The 17,278-nt window shown below is 43.4% G+C and overlaps 1 protein-coding gene across 1 annotated transcript in view; it reads right to left on the bottom strand.

The window, feature by feature from the left end:
- Window positions 1-17,278, bottom strand: part of LOC124709256 (dipeptidyl peptidase 1-like) — a 105,498-nt gene that overhangs the window by 30,625 nt on the left and 57,595 nt on the right. Inside the window, exons 4-7 of the mRNA XM_047240826.1 lie at window positions 12,688-12,836; window positions 12,442-12,597; window positions 4,437-4,579; window positions 2,977-3,102 (exon numbers count right to left, since the gene is read on the bottom strand). Of these exons, the coding sequence (XP_047096782.1) occupies window positions 2,977-3,102; window positions 4,437-4,579; window positions 12,442-12,597; window positions 12,688-12,836 (574 nt within the window). The remainder of the gene's footprint in view (window positions 1-2,976; window positions 3,103-4,436; window positions 4,580-12,441; window positions 12,598-12,687; window positions 12,837-17,278) is intronic.

Below are 17,278 nucleotides of genomic sequence, written 5' to 3'. Positions count from 1 at the left end.
TCTTGGCACCGATCGAAGTTGATGACATGTGACTGGGCAATATTCTGCAGAGTGTCGAAGCACAGTTTACACTACAGGGTGAAGTGAATACACAGAACTGCCGAATTTGGGGTACTGTTTCGTCGCGCATTGTGCACGGGGAGCCACTTCACTCACCGTATGTGACTGTGTGGGGTGGACCCATAAGCGCCTTTATTCTAGGTCCGTTCTTTTGTGAAGAGAATACACCCAAAGGGCCTATAGGTGCACCGTAACCATTGCACGTATCGAGACTTAGTACAGCACGTGTTTCCTGCTGTGGAAGAGCGCAACTGTGAGGAAACCACTGTTTTCACGCAAGATGGAGCAACATCCAGTAAAAGATCTACCTATGTAACATTCCATAAATGTGTTATCTCCAGAGGTTTTCCAGATGCGTAGCCTGCAAGATCACCTCATCTGAATCGTTGTGTGTGTGTGAAATCCTAAGGGACCAAACTGCCGAGGTCATTGGTCCCTAGACTTACCCACTACTTAAACTAACTTATGCTAAGAACATCACACACACACCCATGCCCGAGGGAGGACTCGAATCTCCGGCGGGGGCGGCCCCGCAGTCCGCGACATGGCGCCTCAAACGGAGCGGCCACTCCGCACGGCGAATCGTTGTGACTTTTGTCTCACGTGATACCTAAAAGAACGTGTTAACCGTGGACACGCTCAGTCTCTACCTGATCGGAAGGCCAGTATTCAGGAACACTGCTCAAATTCCACCGGAACTGCTTCGAGCAACTGTTGATCATATTGTTTAAAGGATGCAACATCTCGTCAATGTCTCCTGTGCTCATAATGAAAAAACTGTGTAAGCAGCGGTTAAAAATAAAGCCAACGTTATGTCTACCTCACTTGTTTACCTTCTCTGCCTGCGACCCGTTCCTCATCCATTACACGTGGAAACATTTCTCTGGTTTCTTTCATTCATTGCACCAGACTTGAAACTTATGGCGAAAACTGGAACTACTTTTTCCGCTGTAAATCAATTCCGCATTAACGCATTAGAATATCCACCAAGTTTCGCTGACATACGACATTTACAGCCCACATTGGATCTCCGTGAGTAGCTGCACTTTAATATACACTACTGGCCATTAAAACTGCTACACCACGAAGATGACGTGCTACAGACGCGAAAATTAACCGACAGGAAGAAGATGCTGTGATATGCAAACCATTAGCTTTTCAGAGCATTCACACAAGGTTGGCGCCGGTGGCGACACCTATAACGTGCTGACATGAGGAAAGTTTCCAACTGATTTCTCATACTGAAACAGCAGTTGACCGGCGTCGCCTGGTGAAACGTTGTTGTGATGCCTCGTGTAAGCAGGAGAAATGCGTACCATCACGTTTCAGACTTTGATAAAGGTCGGATTGTAGCCTATCGCGATTACGGTTTATCGTATCGCGACATTGCTGCTCGCGTTGGTCGAGATCCAATCCTCCGAAACCCTACATTTCAGCAGAATATGGAATCGGTGGGTTGAGGAGGGTAATACGGAACGCCATGCTGGATCCCAACGGCCTCGTATCACTAGCAGTCGGGATGACAGGCATCTTATCCGCATGGCTGTAACGGATCATGCAGCCACGTCTCGATCCCTGAGTTAACAGATGAGGACGTTTGCAAGACAACAACCATCTGCACGAACAGTTCGACGACGTTTGCAGCAGCATGGGCCACCAGCTTGGAAACCATGGCTGCGGTTACCCTTGACGCTGCATCACAGACAGGAGCGCCTGCGATGGTGTACTCAACGACGAACCTGGGTGCACGAATGGCAAAACGCCATTATTTCGGATGAATCTAGGTTCCGTTTACAGCATCATGATGGTCGCATCCGTGTTTGGTGACATCGCGGTGAACGCACATTGGAAACGTGTATTCGTCATCGCCACACTGGCGTATCACCCGGCGTGATGGTATGGGGTGCCATTGGTTACACGTATCGGTCACCTCTTGTTCGCATTGACGGCATTTTGAACAGTGGACGTTACATTTAAGATGTGTTACGACCCGTGGCTCTACCCTTCATTCGATCCCTCCGAAACCCTACATTTCAGCAGGATAATGCACGACCGCATGTTGCAAGGCCTCTACGGGCCTTTCTGGATACAGAAAATGTTCGATAGCTGCCCTGGCCAGCACATTATCCAGATCTCTCACCAATTGAAAACGTCTGGTCAACGGTGGCCGAGCAACTGGCTCGTCACAATACGCCATTCACTACTCTTGATGAAGTGTGGTATCGTGTTGGAGCTGCATGGGCAGCTGTACCTGTACACGCCATCCAAGCTCTGTTTGACTCAATGCCCAGGCGTATCATGGCTGTTATTACGGCCAGAGATGGTTGTTCTGAGTACTGATTTCTCAGGATCTATGCACCCAAATTGCGTGAAAATGTAATCACATGTCAGTTCTAGTGTAATATATTCATCCAATGAATACCTGTTTATCATCTGCATTTCTTGTTGGTGTAGCAGTTTTAATGGCCAGTAGTGTATAACCTTTGCGTCATTTATGGACCCATAGAAAGCATTCGACGATGTGAGCCACGATAAACTGTTCAAAATCCTTTGAAGACTGGGGCTGAAGTATAAAGGTAGAGGAATTATCTACGATATTCATAAAAGCCGAGTGAGAGTAAAAAAATACTGAAAGGTCGAGGAAGAGAAACTTTTGTAAAGGAGGATGTGAGGAAAGATTGAACTTATCATCAGTGTTATTCAACTTGTATATCGAAGAAGTAGTAGAGGAAGAGAAAGAAATTAACGGAGAAGGAATGAAGGTTCTAAGAGAACTAGATACCAGTGATACGGTTCAGAGACGGGGTGGCTGACTACGTCTGATCTAAGGAACACTTAGGAGCCCAGTTGAAAGAAGTGGACAGCCTATTTAGTCTGCATAATAACTGCCTGTCGGGCTGTGACACATGAACTCACCTGACGGGCGACACGTAGTTGACGCCGTCGACGTCCCTCCAGTCCCACTGCTTGGGCAGGTAGGAGGCGCGCTGCCGCTGCTCCGCCGTCACTGGGGCAGGCTCCGGCCAGTGGCGTGCTGAGGGGCTGTGCAGGAAAACGCAAGCACGTCTCACAAACTGATGCTGGTGGCAGGGGGACAAGACTGCAGAGTAATTTTCGTCTGTTAATTTATTGTTTACGCACACAATATTACGGGTATGTTTGTGTTACCAAGTTTGTTCGGCGTGTATTGGTAAAGTAGGCAGAGTTATTTAAGTACATCATAACAAAATCTATTGCGGATTTGTGAAAGCAATGATATGTGTGATTTGGATAGGTGATAATGTGATTATTCGAGTAAACAAAATTATATTTCATAGAATGCAGCTGGCGCCATGGTTTTAAAAATCAAAACCAATAAAATAATATTACATCACGTCTATCGATTTCCGTTCCATTCAGATAATTCCTTCGTGGCGCTAGTTTTTTTGTCTTAGTGTGAGTTTAATAGGTTCCACCTAGGCCTCGAATTGTATTGTAACCAGCGTTACTGTAGCAGTCTGTGTGTGAACTGATAAAGCTGCTACTCAGTACCTTTTCTCCAAATGTTTCCTCAGGCTACTCAGTGGTTTTGAAACAATGTTTGATCTTACACTGTACAGTTTTGTTAATTTTGTCTCTTACACAAAAATATACCAACAAATAACTATATTTCTGGCTTTCATTCATTGTTGACAACACACACAACTACACACAAAATGAATGTAAAATTTATGTACTTCACTTTCCTACAGTATATCACACTTACACCGTGTACAAGTCAAGGACCGCAGTCAAGAACACACGGTGCACTTAGAGATGTAAACGTATCATGGCTTCCGTGTTGGAATGTTGGCAGTCGTTAGCAATCGACAGCCTGCCCCTGGTAAGTGTTGCCAAATGAAAGAAAACGTTCCAGGCCCTGAATAACACCATACCCAGAAGGAGCTACTAATGACTGACATTTACAGCGCGGAAGGCTGTAATGGAACGATCTGAACGAACGTGTACGTAACAGGCCTGTGAGTAATACCACGACGTCACAGAGGTAAGTGTGCGTAATATGTTGTGTGAGAGAACCCTGTGGCTGATAATTTGTACGACGCGGAACGAATGGCACTGTTTTATATGAATTATTGAAATTTTAACGAGGAGAACAGCACTGTGTTTGAAACTGAACAGTTTTCTCGTTGCTATCCAAACACGTTGCGAATGGAGAAAACTCGCTTTTCTGCCGGTGAAATCCAATCTATGAAAAATTTAATAGGATCCATTGTGGAACGTGTTATTATTCAGTAGGTACGACTCAGTAGCAGTGTTTTAGTAGTTACGTTAAATATCGCCAAACCATACTCTACACGAACTTCGGGAGTAGCGAACTAGCAGATTCCATACACTACCTTTGGGCTCCTCCCATGTTCATCAGGTCCTTGTATGACATGCCGTTGAACTGCTTGTACACCTTGGCTTTCCACAGATGCTGCGCCTGATTTATTTCTTTGATGAGCCGATTCTGGTCTGCAGCGGTCACCTTAAGTTCTTTCTGCAGGGAACAAAATGGCACAATTAATGATTGCCTAAGATACGTGTGAAACAGCATTTTTACTGCGGTGCGGCCAAAACTCCTAAGGCGACCTGCAATACACCGCACAAATAACAAAAAAGAAAAAATGCAATCATTGGGTGATCATGTGTTAAAGAAGAGAAAAGATGAAGATACGAAAGGCTGCTCCAGTGAGGCAGATGGGAGGGCAGCGAGATGGTACAGGAGCGATGAAGTATGATTAAACCGATTACATGTTAAGTAATTAGTTTTAAAACTGTACAGGATTTTAGTCACCACAAAATTCTTTAACTAAAGAATTAAAATATCCTCCAAATAGCTTTAATATACACTGACGGAAAAAAATCGCAACTCCAAGAAGCAGTTGTGCTACATATATGAAAGATGGCAGATGTGTTCTTACATCTGAAAGATGATGTGTATAGAGATGGGCAAAGTCGTTCATCCTTGGGAACAAGTTCACTGGTGACCGCTCTTTCTTGGAAACAGTTCATTTTTACTCGTTCACCTTTCATTGTGCTTGGCATATGGTTCTTCTGAAAAATTGAAAATTAGTAGCATAGGTGACTGAAGATGGAAGGCGCCAAGAGGAGACACTTGGCTACCCCTTGGAGTACAGAGTTTTTATTCATAACAGAATTCTCACACACTTGTAATTTTCGTGATTCTGCAAAACATCTCGTTTAGCCAACTGTAGCGTTATGTGGCTGATCGCAGTGAAATAATGTAAGGTGGCGCACGATGCATTTCGGACCCTGTGGGTCCATCGTCAGGTGTAATTTGTCTTAATACATGTTAAATTTCTTCTCCTGAATGAGGTGAAATTCATATTCCTGTCACGAAAAGGTTTAATTTTAGGTTACGAATTTCGTAAGTTGAACGCGGAAAATATGTGCAAAATAGTGGAAAATTAACAGTATAAACTCACCACATAATCCGAGGAAATCATTTTTAACATTTTAGTACCGGCAAACATTCTTTCCTCTGTCGTTTTAGAACATGTCACTTCATTCAGGATGTACATTTACACACTCATGCTTATAAACACTTCACAGATGTTTTTGTACAAGGTGTTGTCAAAGATGATTTTATTCGTAGTGCTAAAGATATAGCTATTAAACAATTGACATGTGCAAGAAATAACTTTAGAATAGGTCTTTAAAATTACTGAAATAACTATGGTTTGCAGAATCTGTTTGTTCATTTAACATAGATTCTATGTTAAATGAACAAATAGATGTATAACTATGGCTTGCGAAATATTTCCTTTGCATGTGTAATAACAAAAAAATCTTGTCTTTTTACAAGTATTTCTTCTACTGTTTATCGAAATAGTGAAGTAAGCTGATACACCGTTTGTTACCTGAAAATATGTATGTAATACATACCACGTAATTTTTATGTAATTCATGTAATTATAAAATACATTTTAATTACCGATCGTGGACGCTGAATAATACGGAAAGAACCAGAAGTTCAGAGTTAAAAAAAGGTTTGAAACAGATCTAGAATGGGCGTGCGAAACGAACGAAACGAACAACAGCCGGCCGGTGTGGCCGTGCGATTAAAGGCACTTCAGTCTGGAACCGCGTGACCGCTACGGTCGCAGGTTCGAATCCTGCCTCGGGCGTGGATGTGTGTGATGTCCTTAGGTTAGTTAGGTTTAATTAGTTCTAAGTTCTAGGCGACTGATGACCTCGGAAGTTAAGTCGCATAGTGCTCAGAGCCATTTGAACCATTTTTGAACGAACAACAACAACTTGATACTGAACTAACTATGAGCAGTCGGCAGTGGAACTGCGACGAGTGGCCACGCGAAGAAGGACGAGTCCGGCCGAGCGAGACCGAGACCGAGACAGACGGGAACGGGACCGAGACTGAACGAGACCGGTCGACTTGCAGTTCGGGAACGAGACCGACCGTTTCCCGTAGAAAGCCGCGACCGAAGTGATCTACGAAAGACCATTCCTTAGAACTCGTTCCTCGCTCGTTCCGTTCATCTTGGTGAACCGTTCCTTTGGACCCGTTAGTTCGTGAACAACCAATCTCTAGATGTCTATTCGGATTTCGCGTCATTCGCATAAGATTGGCACTAGCAGCACCACTATGAGGATGCAAATCAGGTTTGCTTTAAATACACGCTGTGTAAGACGTCGTGGTCTCCTGACCTTCATTGCTTACATATTCCGCACATCAAGACGCTTCATTCGAACCCAAACTCGATAAGATAAAGTCAATGTTGCATGAATTCATGTAATCGATATGCAAATAACTAATAAATCGCAAGAGCACACCGTGGTTGAAATACTCGTGGCTGGTGTACACACATACATTCCAGACACAAGGGTCACAGGAGCTTTTAGTTCGAGAGAGGCAACCGCACGCCAGGAGGTCAGTCCCAACCCATCTACATCGGCCGGTGGACACCCATGGAGCGGACAGCGTTCGCCCAAGGGAAAGGAAAAACGACCCCATGTTCGGCTTAAAAGCAAATTCCGCTACATTGTGTGGGAGCGGCCAACCTACGCATTCTTTACACATAGCACGCAGTTTCAGAGATTTTCACAGGGAGACAGCAAACGCCAAACGCCGATACTACAGAGTTCCGGACTGGTCGCCTTAAACGAAACGTCATTCTCCCGATTTAGAAGAGCAATGCTGATTGGCAGACGATATTTATGATGCCTTGCGCTGAAGGAGTAATGGAAGACAACGAAAGCTATATCTCTTCACGTCTGGCGTGGAGAGGCGCCGTTCCGTTGTCGCTCTTGGAGCGAGGAACAAGTCTCTCCACAGTACTTCACTGGGAGAGCACCTCTGTCGAGAGCGAATCGAAGTGCGACTCTATATTGAGTCCTTGCGATTAAGCGTTGTTCACTGTGTTGGCCGACACACTTATTGTGCGGTGTGAATGGACAGAGTTGTTGTTAAACGCCTGCGAGCGAATTTTTGAGTGGCATCGCGGTGGACTGGTTATCTGACCGGTGTACCACGCCAATAGTTAGACTAGGGGCGAATAGGAATCCTTGACTTCATCAAGGCGTAGGGAGAGTTTGATTGGCGAAGGTCGATCCAGATAGGATGAGAGTTATCTTATTTGTCAGCAGCAAGCGGTGCAGACAGCAGTCATTGCAGCTTACGGTATTGTGCGATACAGCTATTGCGAACCCCATATTTCCTCCACAACAGTACACTTCACTGCATTTCACACGCAACAGCCTCGACCGTACCTAGCAACATTCTAAAGGATAATTATTCAAGTTGAGTAGGTGCGCCTCTCAGCCATTCTGCCAAGTCGACAACAATCTTAAACTTTGTATAGAAATTTCATTAGCGAATCCTGTCCTTGAGAGGTAACTTCACATTCCGAAAAGAAGCAGAATATAACTTGTTCAATTCATAACTAAAAGTGCCATTGTGATTTCTCAGAATTTTTGCAAAATAAATAACAACTTTCGTTAGTTTCATGTTTTTCTTACACTAACTAGCACTACTCCAATACCCAAGTATCCCACTGGTTACGTAAGAAATTTTGTGAATTTTTGTGTCATTTCCTTACAGCGGACGACTCCAGAAGATATTTATTGCTGAAAGTTTTTCAGGCATTTGCCTTTAGAACGTTAGGAGCGTCTGTCTGACTTCTGTAGTAGTGTGGGGGTGGAAATTGCATCTTGCAGGAGCCACAGGGTAAAGGGTACACCTCAGATTAACCCGTTGCGCAGAATGACAGAATCTCAGATCAACCACACGCTCACAGCTGCAACGGTCGTGAGTGTTAGTTACCTTTGAGATTGGACGTGGTGGGTTGATGTTAGTCAAGTATACCTATAAGGCAACAAAGACGCCATTATTAACACCTCACTGACGTAGAACAAGATCGCGTAATAGGGCTACAAGAAGATGGATGTTTCTGTGATACTAAAGAAAGACTTGGGAGGGATGTAGCCACTGTACATGATTACTGGCAGCGGTGGTCACCAGAATGTACGGTCGCAAGGAGACCAGCTTCCAGGCGCCTACGTGGCACTCCCGGGAGGGAAGACCATCGTGTTCGGCGTTTGGCTCCGTCGCATCTTAACTACATCTGCAGCAGCAATTTGAGCAGCAGTTGACACCATAGTGACACAACGAACTATTACAGATTCGTTACTTCAAGAACAGCTGCGAGCCAGACGCCCTGTAGCGTGCATTCCGCTGACCCGAAACCACCGCCACTTGCGACTCCATTGGTATCAAGCGAGAGCTCATTGGAGGGCAGGGTGGAAGTCTGTTGTATTTTCTTATTAAAGCTGATTCTGCGTCGGTGCCAGTGATGGCCGTGTGTTGGTTAGGAGGAGGCCAGTTGAGGGCCGGCAACCAACCTGTCTGCGTGCTAGACACACTGGACCGACACCTGGAGTTATCGCCTGGGGTGCAATTTCGTATTACAGCAGGAGCACTTTTGCAGTTATCCCCCGTACCCCGACTGCGAAACTGTACATCAGTCTGGTCATTCGATCTGCTGTGGTCTCATTCATGAACAGCATTCCAGGGACTGTTTTGTAACAGGATAATGCTCGCCCACATACCGCCGTTGTAACCCAACATGCTCTACAGAGTGTCGACATGTTGCTTTGGCCTGCTCGACACCAGGTCTGTCTCCAGTCGAGCACGTATGAAGATCATCGGACGACAACTCCAGCGTCATCCACGAATAGCATAAATAGTCCGTGCATCGACCGACCAAGTACATCAGGCATGGAACTGCAGCCCGAAAGTTGGCCTCCAGCATTTGTACAGCACAGTGCAAGCACGTTTCCATGCTTGCATTCAACATTCTGGTGGTTACACCGGTTATTAATGTACCAGCATTTCACATTTGGAATGACTTATCTCGCGCTTACATTAACCTGTGATCTTGCAATATTAATCATTTAAATATGTTTCGCAGACAAACATATTCCCGAAATTTCGTTACTTTACATGAATTGTTTTTTCGGTATCGCCGTTTTTTTCTGTCGGTGTATTACACAGCACTTAAATATGTACAACTCTTAATATTTACAGACGCTCACAACAACAAAAAGAGTAGTAAATGTCGGAAATTGCCTAAGGCGGTTTCTAGCGTGCGCTCGTTCATGTGATTCGGAAATCAGTTACTAGATTGAGACATCGACAAGGTAACGTCATGTATTCCTGAGTGCGCTATCGTCCAGCTGAACAACTCTCTCCAACTCTATGAGAAATATAAACCGGCGTGTGTATTACACCTATATTGATTCTAACACTTTAGTTTGATTATATCATTATTAGTTTTCTTCTTCGGGTAATCATAGCAAATGATAGCCATTACAGTATGTCAGTAATGGGCCTTCCCTACTATTGCCCCTAGCGAAGAACACTCATTAGTGACACAAAAGATGGAACCAGTTCTGTTTATTTTTGTTTCTGTTTCTTAATTCATACCCGATAGCGATAAGGTGTTTCTGGTTATCTTTGGATGCATTCCGGTTGCTGTGAGCAACACTGAATTGGCGCCTACCCTACAAAGTAAGGAACTGTGTAATGGTCGACCCCAATCAACAAATCGTCGTTATTCAAGGCAGTTTACCCACGGAGTTTTTTTTTCCAGATCGAGGTACAGACGGTGGAGACTTGTCATAATCGCACGTCAAATGCCCCTCGACGACCTCGGAGATGGAATATGAAATGCGTCCTCCAGCCACGCACGATCCGGCTGCGACCGAATGCGCTGACGTCACGCGCTCTGCCGATCCTGTGCTCTCCCTTCACGATAGTCACCAGGAGGTCTGACGTCTTGGCAGTCACGTGACACGCAGAACTCTTGTATTTGTTGTGTCGGTACTGTCCGGCACATCAGCTATCTTTCACGTGTTCATACCTACATATGTCAAATCAAACAATATGATTCCAGAGACCTTTTCAAGTCTCAAAGCATCTATGACGCATATCTGCAGACTGAAGCGACGAAAATTTGTACCAGAGTCAGGACTCGAACCCGGATCTTCTGCTCACTACGCAGATGCACTAACGACTACGCGACCATGGCACAGTGGCTTTGTACAGCTGGACGGATTACCCTGGCATGCCTCCTTCCTCTATCCGAATTACCATTCTCGTGGGCTCAGGACTGGATGGGAATTTTTATGGAGGAGGGAGGCACACGCGAGGCAATACTAACTCTATGACTTATCTTAGCAGATTGATTAAGGAAAGACAAAACCTACATTTATAGCGTTTGCAGATTTAAAACTTTTGACAACGTTGACTGAAATACCCCCTTGAAATTCTGAAGATGGCAGGGATAAAATGCATGGAGCGGTAGCTTATCTACAACTCATTTAGGAACCATACTGCAGTTATAAGAGTCGAAAGACGTAAAAGGGAAGCAGTAGTTGAGAAGAGAGTAGGCTATCAACGACGTTGTTAAACCCGTATATTGAGCAAACAGTGACGGAAAGCAAGAAGATATTTAGGAAGCGAATTAAAGTTCAGAGAGAAAAAAATAAAAATAAACTGAGGATTATCGATGAACTGCCATTTTGTCAGGGACGGCAAAAGAGCTGGAAGAGCAGTTGAACAGAACAGATGAAGTCGTGAAAAGAGATTATAAGATCAATGTTCGGATACAGTGTTAGTGGGTGTTGCTTGACACACGTTGATTAAATATCGAGGCGTGACCGTGGGCGCCAGCAGAAACTTTTCCAGAGGAGGAGGCGAGGCGAGGGGGCGAGACTCTAACATTGCCATTATTGATATGAATGATTTGTCCAGTTTTGAGACGTGTCACGGTGCAAGAACTAATTTTTATGAGGGAAACAGAGAATTTATTATATGACACAGAGCAGATGATTACCCATTCACTTCTAGAAGCATCTGAGGGTTGTGTAATGAATATAAACTCTGTACGCCAGATTCTGGGAGTAGAGGGGGAAAGGGCGAGTGCCCCATTTTATGAACGCCTGTGGGCGTAACGTTCCGAAGTGGCATGAAATGGAGCGAGTAGTTACGGTCGGTCCTAGAGAAACTGAAAGATCGACTTCGGTTTATTGAGAAAATTCTAGACGAGTATGGCTCATCTATAAAGGAGATCGCATACAGAACATTTGTGTGACCTATTGTTGAATACAATACAGATGTTTGGGATTTCCACCAGGTCGCATTAAACAAATACATCACCGCAGTTCACGGGCGTGCTGGAAAATTTGTTACCGGAAGGTTTGATGAACGGAGATGCTCCATAAACTCAGTCTGTGAAGGGAAGATTGAAATCAACATTTGAGACAAATTGCTTATAATGCCGGCAATTCGCGTAAGGACCATGAAGACAAGAGAGATAAGGGCTACTATAGGCAGCAAAATGACTGATAATGGCGGAAGTGCAAAGGATATAAAATTCAGATTGCCTACTAGGAGGAAAAGCGATTGAAAAAGAGAGTGTGCTTAACATTAAATGTAAAATCAAGTCTTAGGAAGTCATTTCTGAAGGCACCTGATAAGAGTGTAGCCTTTTACGGAAGTGAAATATGGACGATAAACAGTTTAGACAAAAAGAGAACAGAAGCTACTGAAAAGTGGCGCTACAGAAAAATGATGAGGATTAAATGAGTAGCGTGACAACAGTAAGCAGTAGTTAGGAAGAGATGAAGAGGCTGCGATAGACTAGCTTGGGGAGGTGCATCAAACAGTCTTCGGACTGACGTAGGCGACAAGAATAACAACAAATCCCATAACAGTCAAATGTTTCATTTGGTTGGTTAATATTCCATTTTGCATGTCGACTTGATCTGGAGCTCTCGTCATTTAAAACAATCCACATATGTTTCGAAGTAGCCTCATACCTTGAGTCCCAGGGCTGCGGCTGGCGCGGTGTGCGTCTTGGCGGGCAGTTGCTCGTCTTTTTGGCCATTGAAGCAGGACCAGTGTCGCACCGTGACGTCATGGGCCCAGCCGTCGAACGTCCGGTCGCAGTAACTGGTCACCGACGAGTCGTTATTCTAAGGAGCACACAAAATGACGGCGAAAGTAGACGTGTCACTTCACGTAGTGAGCTGTCGAGCAGTTTTGTAATTTTCAACACTTACAACTTCGTAGTACGAGAAAGCGAAGTAGGAGCGGCCGTTGACAGTGACCTCGAAGCCCTGGTTGTAGATGAGTGTCCATGTGCCGATATTTCCGAATTTGTCTGTGGCTACGTTCGGGTACGACAGATGTATTTTTTCCTCATTTACAATTTCTACAAAAAAAGAAATACGGAAAGTGTGTTAGTAAAGGCTGTGCAACAATTCGTGCTTAGGTGTAACAGTCACTCCTGTTTACAAACAGGGTAAGGATCGGATGCATGGAATTTCAGACTAATATTGCTGACGGCTGTCTGTTGCAGGATCCTAAAGTATATTATTAAGCCTTAACATTATTATGCTCCGGGAGGAAACAAACTTATCTCAGAGAATCAGCTCGGACACAGGGCGAAACCAGTCGTGTGTGAAACATGACGTACGAATGGTTTTCCTCATGATTGCGGTGTGAGCTTGACGTGCTGGAGTGTGCAAACTGCCTACCACAACTCAGGAGGTGACATGCAAAGGTGAACAGGTCCACAATTTAAAAAGAAAAATGAGATACGAAATGGAACGGTACAGATAGGATAAGCAGAATCTAGATACATCACGCAGTTTCAGTGAAATCGAATACGTGCCGTGATACAGGGTGGGACAAATAAAAGTAACCCGGACGAGTGGATACGATTGGGCCTGAATCTATGCGTATAACCACACCTTGTGACGCGCACACCACGTGTACGCCCAGCACTTGTTCCACACCGGTTCAGAGTGTAGTGCGGGCTGTGCTAGTGCGAGTGGAGCTGTGCAAAAGGGGACGATGCTACTCACAATGGAACAGCGGATGTTCCTTGTGGATAGTTACGTGGAAGTCATGGAAACGGTGTGGTGAGTGGTTTGCTGAGAAGTTTAATGGTATCAAATTGACAGCAAAGAGTGTCATGCAACGCTTAGTCCGAAAATGGCGTCAGACACGATCTGTTTTCGAACAACCCAAAAAACATTCCGAAACGTGCCCACACACCAGAAAATGTTCTTGCAATTCACCAGAAACTGCTTCAGAGACGTACCAAATCAACACGACCCCTTTCACAAGAGATCGGCATATCACGTCGATCATGCAGACGAATACTCCACCTGGACCTACACATGCGTTCCTGCCAAATGTCTCTTCTTCACGCGTTAAAACCAGCAGATTCTCTCTCCTCAGCACCTCCACTTTTGTGAAGGCTGTTCACTGAAATAACAATAAATGATCTGGACATGGATCTGTTCTTTATCTTTGATGAAGCATGTGGGCTTTCAAAAAAATTAATGGTGGCCCTCAACTACGTACCCTCACACTCAGAGTTGAAAAATTAAAAGTTTTGGCTGGTTTCGTTGTCTAGCGGCTGGGCTACGTAGTTGCCGCATTACATGCCAAATACTGCTGAGTCTACAGTTTACAATATGAATACACACTGAAACACGTATGTTGTGTGGCGGCGATGGCGAGGCATTGCAGAGTCTGACCAGAGAGCTATTTGTCGTTCCTAGTCTGCGCTTGACCGCGCGAGAGTGCAAGTCAGTTGCGAAGCTGTTGGAGAGTAGTAGCGCATGCGAGATGACATAGTGGTAGTGGTAGTAGCGCGCGAGAGATAGTGCAGTTGCGAGTTAGCAATGGGAGAGTTCAGTTCTGTGGCAGTCGAGTTACGAGACAGTTCAGTTGCGGGTTAGCAGTTGTGTGTGAGCAGTCGGCGGGCGTCGACATGGCACTTTGGTCAAGAATCAGGACGAGGTATATTATTTTTAAATAAGGTAATGAAGCAGCACTGCGCTCAGCTAATGATGTAAATTAACTGTAACTAATTTGTCCAAGAATCGCCCCAATAATAATTTTGTTTTCAAAGCAATTTTTTAACAAAGAATCCTTTAATGAAAGAAATATTTCCCTTGCTATTCCTTAAAGAAAAGTTTCCCTTAAATTCAAAATTTTTGCAATGAATTTCCTCCAAGCTATGGCGAAAAATAAGAGCAGATGCAGTTTTACTAAGGTAAGCATTACAGTTTAATTAGTGAACAGGGCCTAAGATCGACATTTCGGTCTATTTGTGTTTTCATTGTCACTGAGATTTTATTATCACTGAATTGACTTTCATTTTTTGTGAGGAACTTATACTTGGGTCAGATAGCTAGTTTTCATTTAATTGTCATTGTCATACTTCATTTTGCTGTGAGGTTACACTAGATTGTATTCTCGTTAACATTTAAATTTTTGTGTTTCAAAGTTTCTCTGGGGAGCTTACACTCAGCTCAATGACCATTTACATTTAAAATAATATCATTTCATTTTTTTTTGTGGGGAGGTTACACTTGGCGACATCCAGTCCAGGATCGTATTTCGTTGAGAATCTTCTGATACGTAGCCAGATATCTGCTCTTATTTGCTTAAATATAATTAGGATTTGGCGCAACGCTTTTACTAATTTGTGACTTTTTCCTCAGATCATCGGCAATTCGTTGCTCTGTTGTATTGGTGTGTTGCTTTTGCATTGTGCTTATTTATTTTGTGAATAATTGTGACTATTGTGAAAATGCCGCGAAAGACTGTGAATAGTGTATCGCGAGGTATTATGAATGAAATAACCGAATTAAATAACTTCACCAATAGTACTAGTGACACGCAGTGTAATGATGACAATCCTGCGTTCGCTGACAATCAGTGCGTTCCAACCACTAATAATGATGTAGATCTTAATGATGAACAAACGAACTCGGTTATGTCCTCTGTTGATTTGACGACAATCGATGACGCGGGGCGTTCTGTTGTAATGAGCGCTGCCCAGCTTAATACACCCGGTTTGGAAAATTCAAATAATGTACAGACAAATTTTTCTAATGAAAATGGACAATGTACTGAAAGTACGATGGATCCATTTTATTCCGAAATAGTGACTGACAGTGTACATCCGACTGGCGGACCTTTTTGTAAATTACAGAATGACCAAATGGTCACACAAAACGAGACAATTCCAGATCGACCATTGAATAGCACAGAGAATAGAAATGCTCATTTTGAATCGGATCCAATTATGGCATTTTTGCTGCAAAATTTCAAACAGTTTAGTGAAAAATTTGATAACATTTCCAAACAACAGAGTGAAGATAACAAACAATTTAAAGAAAATTTCAGACAACAGAGTGAAGATTTCAGACAACTTAGAGAACAGAACAAACAAGATAACGAAAATCTCAAACAACACTTAAATGAAAAATTAGACAACAATTCCAAACAGTTAAATGAAAAATTAGACATCAATTCCAGACAGCTTAGTGAACAAATTAGAGACGTTGCCGCGCAGTGTCATGATACCAAGGAACAGTTACGCGAGGAAATAGAGGCTTGTTCAAGAAAAAGTAGCGAAGAAATTAAGTCTGTTGCTCAGGAATTAAGGCAACTGCAAACAGCTGCAACAGAAACACTCAGAAACGAAATTAGCGGAGTCGCTAAACAATGCTCTGAAAAAGCTACACAATTACGCGACGAGTTTAAAATAATGACAGCAGAACTTTCGCGCACAATGGATGAAAAGATTGACGCGAAATTCGAACAACAGAAAACTCAAATTAACGAACGTCTTAGTCTTCACATACAAAACAGTGATACGCGTTTCCGCAAATTTATTCAGGATCAAAATAAAGTCAAACGTCAAGTCATGGAAACAATCACTGCTCAGAGACAAGAAGACAAACGTAAAATGTTTGCGAAGGCAAACACGTATGTAGACAATAATATTGCCACAGTGTCCGACGAAATTAATACCATCAAACAGTCGAACACAGAATTACGTGACGAAATTTCGGATCTTAAATCGAAAACAGACACATACACAACCGATTTTCAAACAGTGACCGACAGACTCGAACAATTAGAACTAACACAGGATTGCGATGTCGTCAAAGCTGACGTTAAAAAACTGAACGAAACTACACGTAAATTGCAAAAACAGATTAATGCCACTGACACTAAAACCGATGATCAGGTAAAAATACTGACTGAAAAATGTGATGAACTGGCCAGTCGTATTGACGTCATTGAAAGTAATAATGACAGCAAATCAGACGATACTTCACCAGTTTCATTTAATCAAACACCTGAATTTCAAAATTTACAGCAGACAATTAATGAGATCGATTCGTCTAATAACACGTTGCGTAGAAAGTTGTCAAGTTTACAACAAGAAGTAACAGAGATGAAAAGTATTTCAGTTAATAACACATCACAGCAGACGCCACTTTGCGAACATTTGTCAGACTCGCGCAACGCGTATAATTTAGGTAATCTACAGAGAGTACGGGACTTAGATTCCGAACAACCACAGTTCAACAGATTCTCTTACAATCCTGAACCTGTTCCATCACACAGAAACGATAATTTCGATTACAAACATTTTCTGTCAGTAAGAAAATTTAAAGTGTTTAAGAATGACAGAACACAGATTCACCCACTGGATTAGCTACAACAATTTAGCTTTGCTTTTCCACCGACTTGGCCCGTTATGCATAAACTTGAATTTATTTGCAGTTTTTTGGAAGGTGAACCGGCAACTCGAATGAGACCGATCGCGAGACAATGTTA

This window comes from Schistocerca piceifrons, chromosome 1 (assembly GCF_021461385.2).
Source record: "Schistocerca piceifrons isolate TAMUIC-IGC-003096 chromosome 1, iqSchPice1.1, whole genome shotgun sequence".
In the NCBI taxonomy this organism is placed as follows: Eukaryota; Metazoa; Arthropoda; class Insecta; order Orthoptera; family Acrididae; genus Schistocerca; species Schistocerca piceifrons.
This window is presented reverse-complemented; position numbering and strand designations above follow the sequence as displayed.